Here is an 11,781-nt window from a genome sequence, read left to right on the forward strand (position 1 = left end):
GACCTCACAGAGAAAGGTTCAACATTCAGGATGTTTACGGGTAAAAGTAGAAGGTGGAGAAAGTAGAACACACGGCCAGTGTCCTCCTGAGAGCCTGGCAGCAAAGCAGCTCAAAGTAATTACGACTGCTGAAAAAGCTGTCCTGGTCCACACTGGGTCCTTGTTAAAATAGATTAATAATAAATGAATAATTTGAAGCAAAGCAACCTATCTAAAGAAATACACCAGCCAGATAGGGCAACTTCAAAACAAAACAAAACAAAAAAGATATCTGTATCTTTTCCCAAACACACAAGCACTTGTTGTGCCGGGATAACCTTGGTTTGGGCGGCATAGGCAAGTAATCACAGGTAGCGGGGAAATCTAAGCCCCAGCCCCAAGGCAACAAATACAGATGAATAAAAGTTTGGAGCTGGGAGTGGAATTTTCTCTCCGGCAGCAGCAGATATTCACAAACACGTTTGATTTCATCTCCACCCTGCCTGAAAAACCAGGACTGAAGTTGCAAGGGGGTTGGGGGGGGGGGTTGACCAGCACTCGGGGTTCTGGCAGGCAGGCAGTCCCCAGGAATACACCGGGGTTTGGAGCTAAAGTAGAAAACTCGGAGGAATGAGTATGACCCAAGATATGGTTTGGTCAAGCAAGACCGGCGAGTCCTGGGTGACTCACATCTCCGGAGTTTGCGGCTCACCAGGAGCTGACCTGGGGCTAGGAGAGGGTGCTGGCTGAGTGTCACCTAGCCCGCCCAGGTGACGGGACCGCGGACAGAGCCTGGGTCCACCGATGTCCTGTGCTGCTCACTGCTTACCCAGCCAGAAGTGCAGGCGGTAGGAGAAGCCCCTGCTCGACTTGGTGGTGTGCAGCACCAGGTAGGCGTCTCCAACGTAAAAGTCACCATAGGCACCCTGGGGCACCGGTACCAGTTCCAGCTTCTCGACCCTCCACACTTGCAGCCCCGCCTGTTTTCCTGCGCGCGCGAACTCGGGGTGCTGCAGCTCCAGAGCCATGGTGCCGCGATGCTGGCAGAGCCGAAGACTTGATCCGCGCCCTGAGCCGGTTGACAGCAAACCTGCTCTCCCGGCTTTTATGCTGCTCGCCCGAAGCGGAGGCGGGGCAGGGAGGGAAGCCAATAGCCACGCCCGACCCCGGGAACCTGCATACCAGTTTGGACCCGGCTGACCAAAACTCTAGGAAATGCCTCCCTCCGAAAAACAAATAAGTAAGTAAATAAATATTATAAGAAATATTTTACCTAGCAACAGATGGATTCTGCTGGCATCAACCGGGCCAGTGCACACTGGTCCCTGCTACCCCAGTTCCTTCCCTACTGGTGTTCACCCTGCGATGCCAGGGTGAGGAGAGAGAGCGTTAGGAACTAGAACTAGAATCGTCCACTCGCAAAACAGGTCTGGCTATGAAGACCACAACACATGCGGTACCGCAAGGGGTCGGAATAACTGGCTGTTGTCACTTTCGCAAGCGCGGAGAGATGTATCGTGCGGTCCTTTAAAAGTCGCGCGCATAGTCGACTCCAGATTCATGCTGGACAGACTCCCCATTCCTGGTGGCCACAGGTTTCTCTTTGGATGGGTTTGGAAACTCCGTGTACGTCAGGTTTTCTAGAAAAGATAAGAATCTGACAAACTATCTGACTGCCAGCGTCAGAGATCCGCAAATCCCTTGGTGTCCTGCAACTGTGGTAACGTGCCACCTGCCTTGCTTAGCCAAGAAAATCGCTACAAAACACCTAAGCCGCCCTCCCGGGATGCTCTGTGCTGCGCTGTCCATGACAGTGATTTTTAAGCCTGACCTGCGATTTAATTACCTGATTTCAAGGCACTGGCTTCTCATTGGCTCACTGACACTTCCTTGTTTTGCTCACTAAAGAATGACTTGCGTTCATTACCTTGCATTCTATTATTGAAAATGCAAATTGGGAACTGCACGAAAGATGATTGATTGATGAGAGTTGATTGTTTTTAATGCACTTGATTGTTTCACTTGTTCCTCGAACTGCAGAGCTCTCTGGAAGTCCGTTAATAGTAAGGGCACACTTAGATGCTCTCTTTAATGACCTTTTTAAAATAAGCAATATATGAAGTGTTAAAAAATTAAGTAGCATAAAATTTATTCAATCGTGCAGTGGGCTGACCTGTAATCCCAGGATGAGGAAGGATGTTCTTTGAGAGCTCTAGGCCAGCCAGGGCTACATTGTGAGATCCTTCCTCAAGATGACAAAAAACAAAACAAGACAAAATTACAATAGAAATTCAGTTGCATTTCCCACAACCACCCCACTCCCTTCCCCTAAAGGTTGCCAGTTTGTTATTTTTCTAGAGCAAGTATTAATCAACAAGAATATGCATAATGTAGTATGGATACTTGTAAACACTGTCCTGAATCTGTATTACATATGCATAGCTCATGGGGATTTTTGTTGTTGTTTGCTATCAAGTTTTTGTTTGACGGCTTCCCATGTACCACATGTAGCCCACACTCACCTTGGACTCAACATTTAGCTGAGGACAAGTCAGAACGTCTGCCTCTCCCATTCTCAGATAATGAGTTACAAGTATGCACTGCCACAGCCCAGGTTTATCTGGTGCTTGGGATCAAACCCAGGACTTCATGCAAGCTCTGCTAACTGAGCCATAGCCCAGCCCTTATTGTATGCGTGTGCATATCTTAAGATCAGGGGAGATTCGTAAAGCCTCCAGGAAGTACTCCAGGGTAGTACATCTCCTGATAACATTTTACCTGGCAACAGCACACCACACACACACACACACACACACACACACACACACACAGAGAGAGAGAGAGAGAGAGAGAGAGAGAGAGAGAGAGAGAGAGAGTCACAGAGCTGCCTTGTTTATAGACTACATAGTATTCTACCTAATAAATGACTATATTTGCTCTGCTCAAGTTCATAGGCCTTTATGGTGTTTATATTTTGCCAATAAATATTGTGAGTCTTTTAAATAAACTTTATTATGAATGCCATTATAACTGTGAAAAAAAAGTCATCATCCTTAGCAAAAACATTTAATCCCAGTTGCATCTGTCAGGGTCCCTTCCTACTGTGACAAATGCCTGAGGAACCAATTTAAACAGAGCACCATTTTATTATGTTTCATGGCATGTAATTGGTAGTAACAGAGTTGGTGTTACAGCCTCAAGGCAAAATGTCCCTGAAATGTTCATGAATGAAAGACTTGGTCCTTACTCAGGGAATCCTATCATTGAAAGTAACTGGATCATAAGGGCTCCTATCTAGTCAAAGCACCGATCCATTGACAAATTAAGAATGTGGCCACACTACTGGGAAGCGGTAGGAATCAAGAGATAGGCTATGCCTGGATGAAGTCAGTCAATTGGGGCATTACCTGGAAAGACCCACCTTGCCCCATTCCCTTCCGTATGCTTCCCAAATGCTAAGAGGTAAGCAGCTTGGCTCTACCACATGCTCCCCATTGTGGGGTTGTGCCTGCTGGAAGGCACAGCAAGGCCCAGTGAATAAGGACTGAACGCCTGAGCCGTGAAACATAATAAAATGGTGCTCTGTTTAAATTGGTTCCTCAGGCATTTGTCACAATAGGAAGGGACCCTGACAGAGGCAACTGGGATCAAATGTTTTTGCTAAGGATGATGATGTCACCTTCTCCAACGGATTCAATTCCTGCCTTCTTCCTCACCTCATGCAACTATGGTAAGTTTCAAGTCCTCATAAAATGAGACTAGATGTGTCTTCATCTCATAAGATTGCTATGTAGGGGGTTAGAGAGACAGCTGAGTGAGGAAAAGCCCTTGCTGATCCTCTGGAAGACTTGGGTTTGGTTTCCAGCACCCACATGGTGGCTCGCAGCCATCTGTAACTATAGTTACAGGAACCAGGCATCATAAAATAACTTATTTGGATTTAGTGAGCTGACACAAATAAAACACCCATGTCTTTTCCAAAGAAAAATGCTCACAGGGGCTTTTCTTGCACGCTTGTAGACTTCCTCTTGTTCTTCTAGATCAGCAGTTCTCAACCTGTGGGTCACAACTCCTTTGGGTGTTAAAAGACCCTTTCCCAGGATTGCCTAAGATCATCGGAAAACACAGATATTCACATCATAATTAATAACAGAATTACAGCTATGAAGTATGAATTCATACTTCATAATTTTATGGTTGGGGGGTCACTACAACATGAGGAACTGTACTAAAGGGTCATGGGTCACAGCATTAGGAAGGTTGAGAACTACTGCTCAGAAAGACCTAGCATTCTGGACTTCAGATAATTTAAGGATCAGAGCTTTTCATTCAGTTCAAGTTCAATTTTAGTGAAAATTCCTTTATCAAATTCGTGCCCAGATGCCTGAATTCCACTTCTGCTGATTCCTGTTGGTAGAGACATGCTGCAGAGGAGAACCCATCTCTTCACTGTGGCTTCCATACTGGGTAGCTTCTTCCTCCTTTGTGATTGCACTGACAGCTCGGGCATTCCTCAGCATGGTTAAGTCCAGGTCTCTCATCTGAAGCATGAGAATACTGGTAGAAATTAATTGTTGTCTTAGTTACTTTTCTATTGTGATAAGATACTATGTCAAGGCAACTTAATAAAAAAAAAGCATTTAATTTGAGGTTGGTGATTCTAGAGGATTAGAACCCATGACCACCATGCTGGGGAACATGGTGACAAGCAGGCAAGCACTGAGAGCTCACATCTCATCCACAGCCAATCTAAGCCAAAGAGAACCTGGGAAGGGTGTGGCTTTTTGAAACTTCAAAGCCTGCCTCTGAGAATGCAACTCCTCCCATAAGGCCACGCCTCCTAATCCTTTCCCAGTAGTTCCACCAACTAAGGACCACACCACATACTCAAACATATGAAGCTATGGGGGCCATTCTCATTCTAACCACCACAGTTGTCAAGAGCAAACCTGGAACAGTTTCTGGCATACAGCATGCAGCTGTGAAATCAATTGAGACTGATTATTAATTCTCTTCTCCTGGTCTAGTTTTATGAGAATTCCTCAAATCCAGCTTGGATAAGGACTACCCATTGCCCAAATAATAAAGGCCTCCAAATCCTATTTCCTTGTAGGCCTTTACATCGCCTTCTTCTTTCCTTCCTTCCCTTCCTTCCCTTCCTTCCTTCCTTCCCTTCCTTCCTTCCCTTCCCTTCCTTCCTCCCTTCTCGTCTCTTCTCTTCTCCTCCTCTTCTTTCTTCTTCTTCCTTTTCTCTGCTCTGTTTTCTCTCTGTCTCTCCATTTCTGTCCCTGTTGTCTCCTGTCTGTCTGTCTGTTTCTCTGTCTCTTTTTTTTGTTTGTTTCTCTGTCTCTTTGTCTCTCTGTGTCTGTCTCTCTGTTTCTCTCTGTTTCTCTCTCTCTCTCTCTCTCTCTCTCTCTCTCTCTCTCTCTCTCTCTGTGTGTGTGTGTGTGTGTATCCAAAATTTTTCTCTTGATATGATATATATGTTGTGATAATGAGAGGTTCCCACCTTCGCTATCATTACCTCCCTGGACCCAGTGAGTCTTCACCCACCCTGTGTTCCCATTCCACGGTCTCACCTTCCAGCAGCCACAACACTCTGAACCAAGCTTTGTCTCATGAAGCCATAGGCCAACCTGGAGCCTTACATCTCCGTACTCCCTAGCATTCCCGTAACACATGTTGAATAAGTATGGTTGAATTGTTCATTTTGTATTATTATATCAATCTATAAATTCTGTCATCCTGAAGGGAAATAGACAATGGAAACGAGTCATTTATTAAAGTTAAAGACTTGGGATTTGGAGCCCTGTGACAAATTCAAGGTTGGTGCTCTAGAGAGCTGCTATCTAAGTGGGGAAATACCACATTACCTAATCCTTGAAACAATCACTATGTCAAATAATACAATTGAGTCTTTGTGATTTGTTAGGTTAGGAAAACAACTGAGCGTGGGGCTCGGTGACGAAGAGCACTGCCTACTCTTCCAAAAGACCTGTATTCAATTCCTAGCCCCCACATATCAACTTAACAGCCATTTGTAATTCTAGTACCAGGAAATCCAATGGCCCTTCTGGCCTCTGCAGACACCAGGCACAAATATGGTCCACAGGCACACATGCCCACAAAACACCCACAAACATAAAACAAAACGATAACAACAGTTTTGAACATTTAGTTTCAAGTGACTGTCATTCCTCAAAATGTGATTCAAATGGTTTGGTTTTTTGGTTTGGTTTGGTTTTTGGTTTTGTTGTTGTTGTTTGGTTGGTTTTTTTGTTTTTTGCTTTTTTGCTTTTCTTTTCTTATATTTCTTCTTTTGTTTTTTTGAGACAGGGTCATCTTATAAAGCCTTGGCTGTTATGGAACTTACTACGTAGACCTGGCTGGCCTCAAACTCAGAGATCTGGCTGTCTCTCCCTCCCTAGGACTAGGATTGGGATGAGTGTCACAACGCCTGCCCCATACCTTTTAAAAACAATAAAATATTTAACGTTGTTAGTTTCCTTTATACAAAAATTGTAAGCATTCACCTGCATATGCAAAGTATATTCTCTTTCAAGTCAGCAGCACCAGGAAAAAAAAAAAAAGACCAGCTAGTCTATGCAAAGGTTTTCTTCTTGTCCAAAGGACCCAAGTTCAATTCCCAGGACTTTCACTGGTTTATTCACCACTTGGAACCCCAGCTCCCAGGGACAGGTTACCATCTTCTGATGGCCAGCACCCGCGCACAGGTGGCATACACCCACACAGACAGAAAGGTACACACAAAAAGAAAGACCTGAAAGATTTAATAATTCCAGTCTTAATCATATAATAAAACTTCAACATTTATTTCATTGTATCTACTCACAAAATAGCCAAATCGACTGCTGCAAGTATACTCATTAGTGTCTCTTTATGTATTTATTCTTCTTCCAAAAATGTTCTGATCCCCTACTGTATCGCCGAAACACTCTAATAGCTGCTTTCGAGTTACAAAATACAAAGTATGTGGTTTTTTTTAGCAAATGTTGGGAATTATCACTTGAAAATAAAATAAGATGTTCCTACACGTTTTCCTTTTTGTTAACAGTCTGAACATGTTTATAGCACACTTCTAAGGCTGCTTGTGACACGTGATGTGTGGGGACAGTCACCATATTTGTATTCACTGCATAACAGCCACAGTTGATAAAAACAAAACGCGTGTAAATGACAGGAAGTTCACCAGGAGGGGGTGCTTCACATGTGTTAGTTATGACTCTCTTTTTATTATAAATTCTAAAATGAATGCAATTAAAATACATTCATTTTCTTGGTCCTTCTATTGAGCTATAACGATTTGTGTTTTATTTACTGTACTATTTGCAGGCATAAACATCAAACCTGGAGTCAGAAGACTTGAGGGTTGCGAAGATTAAAAGATTATTCATGTCAAACCCCAAGCACACAGTCAATAAACAGGGTTAATGATTAGCAAAGGCGCTTTGCAACACTTGGAGATTCAAGTGGGAACGTACTCTGGGGGGTGGGGGAAGGTGGGGGTAATTCACCCTGCCCAAGGAGACCAATTATAAGGTTTGGGGGAGTATTATTATATCGTTGTTATTGTCGTTGCTATTCGGAGCCAGACATTAGTACTACGGTACTCATGAGGCACGGGCAGGTCAGAAGACAATTTGATGAGTCTCTTTTCTCCTTTCACCTTGGAACTTGAGTTCGAGGATCAAGCACACGCCGTCAAGCTTGTATGATCAGGTGGCAAGCACCTTTGCCTGCTGAGCCATCACTCTGACTCTAGAAGGCTTTATTTTAAAGCTTCAATAAAAATTGGAGGGTGGGTAGCCCCATCCCTCAACCAGGAGCCATGTTTAACCTCTGGATATGGTCTCTACAGGTTCTCCCTCCCCTTTGTGGGGTATTTTAGCTAATGTCATCCCCATGGAGTCCTGGGAGGCTCTTGCTTTCCTGGCATCTGGAACTTTCTGGTTGCTACCCCCAGGTCCCCATCCCCCATTGCTAGATACCTCTGTTCAGTTCCCTGACCCTCTGTACATCTCCTCTGTCTCCTCACATACCCGATTCTGCCCCTCTTTTCCCCTTCCCCTCCTCTCGTCCTCCCAACTCCCTCCCACCCTCTACTTCCCTTGATAATTTGTCTTCTAAGCAGGACTGAAGCATCCACTCTTTGGTCTCCAAGAAGTGCTTGCTGATAGGAGCCTAATACAGCGGTCCCCTGAGAGGCTCTGCCAGATCCTGACCAACACAGATGTAGATGCCAACCAACAGATTATCACAGAGACCCCCCAATGGAGGAGTTATGGGAAGGACCGAAGGAGCTGAAGGGGCCTTATCTGGCATCAATGGGACAGAAGGCCCTTGGTCCTGTGAAGGCTCGATGCCCCAGGAATCAAGGTAGAGGAATGCTAGGGCCGTGAGGCGGGAGTGGGTGGGTGGTGGGGAAGCACCCTCATAGAAGCTGGGTAGGGGGAGATAGGATAGGGATGTTGCAGAGGGGAAATCTGGAAAGGGGATAACATTTGAAATGTAAATAAATAAAATATCTAATTTAAAAAAGAAAAACTTGGCCTCCCATAATGGCATACAATAATCACCAATTTTATAGTAGACTCCAATATTAAAAGGCCCTTCCAAAAGCAAAAGAAAAAAAAAAACTTCAATATAGCACAGGATACTTTAACACTAATATAAAGCTAGTACTATAGAGATATAGTTCCTGGCTCAGCACTAAGGTGAAAGCTTTACTGGTGCTGAAGGTCCACGGTCATGTCACTCCTTTTTGACTCATTAGCAGCACCACGCATATTTATTTCTGTTCGGCTCCACCTTTTTGCATTGGTGATATCTTTAAAAGCAGCACAGCACGGAAGATTACAATTGTTCATTGCACTACAGTTTGTCAAGAGTCTTGTTACTACCATTCAGTCAACCCCCAGCCCCTGAGAGGTGGCATCGTGGTGACTTGAGAGGTTTATATATCAGAATAAGCTGGTGATGATCGTAAAGTTTGAGAACCGGCTTCATCTTCATGGAGATTGATGATTTTAAATAGTCACCTTTATCCTTTAATAAGTTTTTGTAACTGGAGATAAGACAATTGGAAAGTATCAGAAAGCTGGGCTTAAGCTGTTTGCCACTGTGGCAGCGTCCTGTTCTCTGTGTATGGTTTTCCAGCTGCATCTCCTTACCACTGATCACAGTTAACATGCGATGTCTGGTTGTAGTCCTGCCTTAACCAGCTCATGGGAAACCGACTCAGCTTTTCAAGGAATGTGTCCGCAACATTTAAGCCCCAGGTGTGTATGACTGCGGAAAAGGATGGAGGTCAAACATGACCAATCGTTTTCTTATCAAAGTACTTACAAAATATGATGATTTGATTCACCTAAATGAAAGCAAAGGTTGGTTTTCAAAGTTGTTTGAGGTTTACTTCTGCTGGCCAGAGGTCACTTCCTTTAGAAAGTTTCCTCTTTTCCCCTTCGCAGCCGTCTGCATCCCTTCGGGTGTCTCTACATTGAGCAATACGACTGGTAATCCGGTCACTCTTTACATCCTCTTATTTTGGTATTTTTGAGACTTCCTTGACATCACAAGGCTTCCAGGAGTCCATCAGGTCTGTAGTACGTATTTCAGGAAACACATTTGACAACCCCTCCTAGACACCCCACACTCATGGCAGAGGACAGTATACTTTGCCAAAGGAGCTCTGGGTCAATGGGATACTGTGACAGTTTTCTATAGACGAGTAAGAATTTTTTCCTTGACTTTCTGTGCAATTTTCCTTGTGTGTTTTTAACTACTACAGTGGATAAACACTGTGGCAGTTAATATTGTCAAATTGATAGGATATAGAATAGCTTTGGAGAGGAACTCGTGGACATGTTTATGAAGGGCTAGACTTCATTAATTAAGGTGTAAAGACTGACCCTAAACAGGGGTGATATTATTCCACAGGCTGAGGTCCCGGACTGAATAAAATGGAGAAAGTAGGCTGAGCACCAGTGTTCATCCCTCTGTGCTTCCTGATTGCAAATGCAATGTGGCCATTTGCCTCAAGCTCCTGCCACTGTGCCTTTTCCCATGATGATCTGGGGCCAAAATAACACACTCCTTTCTCCTTCTCCTTCTCCTTCTCCTTCTCCTTCTCCTTCTCCTTCTCCTTCTCCTTCTCCTTCTCCTTCTCCTTCTCCTTCTCCTTCTCCTTCTTCTTCTTCTTCTCCTTCTTCTTCTTCTTCCTCTTCTCTTCTTCCTCTTCCTCCTTCTCCTCTTCCTCCTTCTCTTCTTTTCCTCCTCCTCCTCCTCCTCCTCCTCCTCCTCCTCCTCCTCCTCCTCCTCTTCTTCTTCTTCTTCTTCTTCTTCTTCTTCTTCTTCTTCTTCAATAATCTATTTTCATTTTATGTACATTGGTATTTTGCCTGCATGTTTGTGTATGTGAAAGTGCTGGATCCCCTGGAATTGGAGTTATAGACAGTTGTGCGCTGCCATGCAGGTGCTGAGAATTGAATGCAGACCCCCCTGGAAGAGCAGCCAGTGCTCTTAACTGCTGATCCCTCTCTCGACTCTACACTTTCCTTTCTGAAGAGCCTCTATCAGGTACTTTGTCACAACAAGAAAGTAACACACACATACATGTTCACTGGAGTCAAATTTGAAATTACAAAATACATGTAAAATCATGATAATACTTGGTCACAAAACCTAAGATAAACATTGATCACATTTTTTTTAATTGAGGCCTTGAGATGACCCTACATGTGTTGACTGATAATTAGTTTTGTAGCTTGCAACACCTGGACCTTTTGGGACGTGAGTGGGGCTGAAAACAATATAAGATTTTTTTAAAACCTCATCTTTCCTTTTGGAAAGCTTGACAATATACAGAAATGATTCTGTGTCATTTCATAGTCAAAGAGGACTGTACTGAATTTTTAACCAAAAACTACTTTTACAAAGCCTTACATAATTGTTTAACTATGGTGTTCACACTTACATCTTGCTTGCTCTCTTTTACTTCAGCAGATATGTAAGAAGTAAGTGCCTATCTTCGGTCAACTGACTTATATGTCTAAGAGACTACATCACTAAAAATGGATGTATTTTTCAATAAATTGATACATTTTTAAGCGTTTTGAGATGATTCAGACATGCCCACATAGTTAGTACTACCCGTCTGTCCACCTGTCTCTCTGCTCACACAGCCACCCTTGACTGTTGTGGTTGGAGCACAGGCTCTGGCAGCAGCTCTCCCAGCTCCCTGCTTTGTCAATTCCAGCTGTGTGGTGACCAGAACATGGCTCGGAAACGTGAGGTTCTGAGTTCTAAACTGAACCATGCAATAGAATTGTTACAGGAATTAAACGAAATGTACAGATTAAGTCCTTGAAATTGCTCTTGCCAACAAATATAGCTCTCAAAATGTTTATATTTAGTACACATTAACAAACATGAATATCTCATCTACCCACAGGAATTTGTATCAAAATGAAGTACATGTTTTTAATCAGTCCTGGAGAGGCTGAGGCAGGAAGCTTTCATTATACACAAAAGACATGGGTGTTATTTAATTATGAAGATCCTTTCAGGTGTGTAAGTAAACATTTGCTTCACTGAAAATAACGATTTTGTATTTCATAATACTAATATGCTATTTCCTTACTCCTATACTTCTAGTTGCCCCAAAATGTATCTCCCTTAATAATATCTCAAGAAACAAATTTCCATGCATGCTGGTTTGGGCATATGCACAGTAGTATTTCTATAAAGTAGACATCTAAAAATAGAATTATTCAGCTAAATGAC

General features: G+C 43.5%; 1 protein-coding gene across 1 annotated transcript in view; it reads right to left on the reverse strand.

Annotated features, from left to right (window-relative positions):
• Scin (scinderin) overlaps positions 1-1,049 on the reverse strand; it is a 71,810-nt gene extending 70,761 nt beyond the window's left edge. Inside the window, exon 1 of the mRNA XM_032907669.1 lies at positions 809-1,049. Coding sequence (XP_032763560.1) covers positions 809-1,007 — 199 coding nt within the window. The 5' untranslated portion in view covers positions 1,008-1,049. The remainder of the gene's footprint in view (positions 1-808) is intronic.
• Positions 1,050-11,781: the final 10,732 nt, after the last annotated feature.

This window comes from Rattus rattus, chromosome 7, assembly GCF_011064425.1.
Source record: "Rattus rattus isolate New Zealand chromosome 7, Rrattus_CSIRO_v1, whole genome shotgun sequence".
Classification (NCBI taxonomy): domain Eukaryota; kingdom Metazoa; phylum Chordata; class Mammalia; order Rodentia; family Muridae; genus Rattus; species Rattus rattus.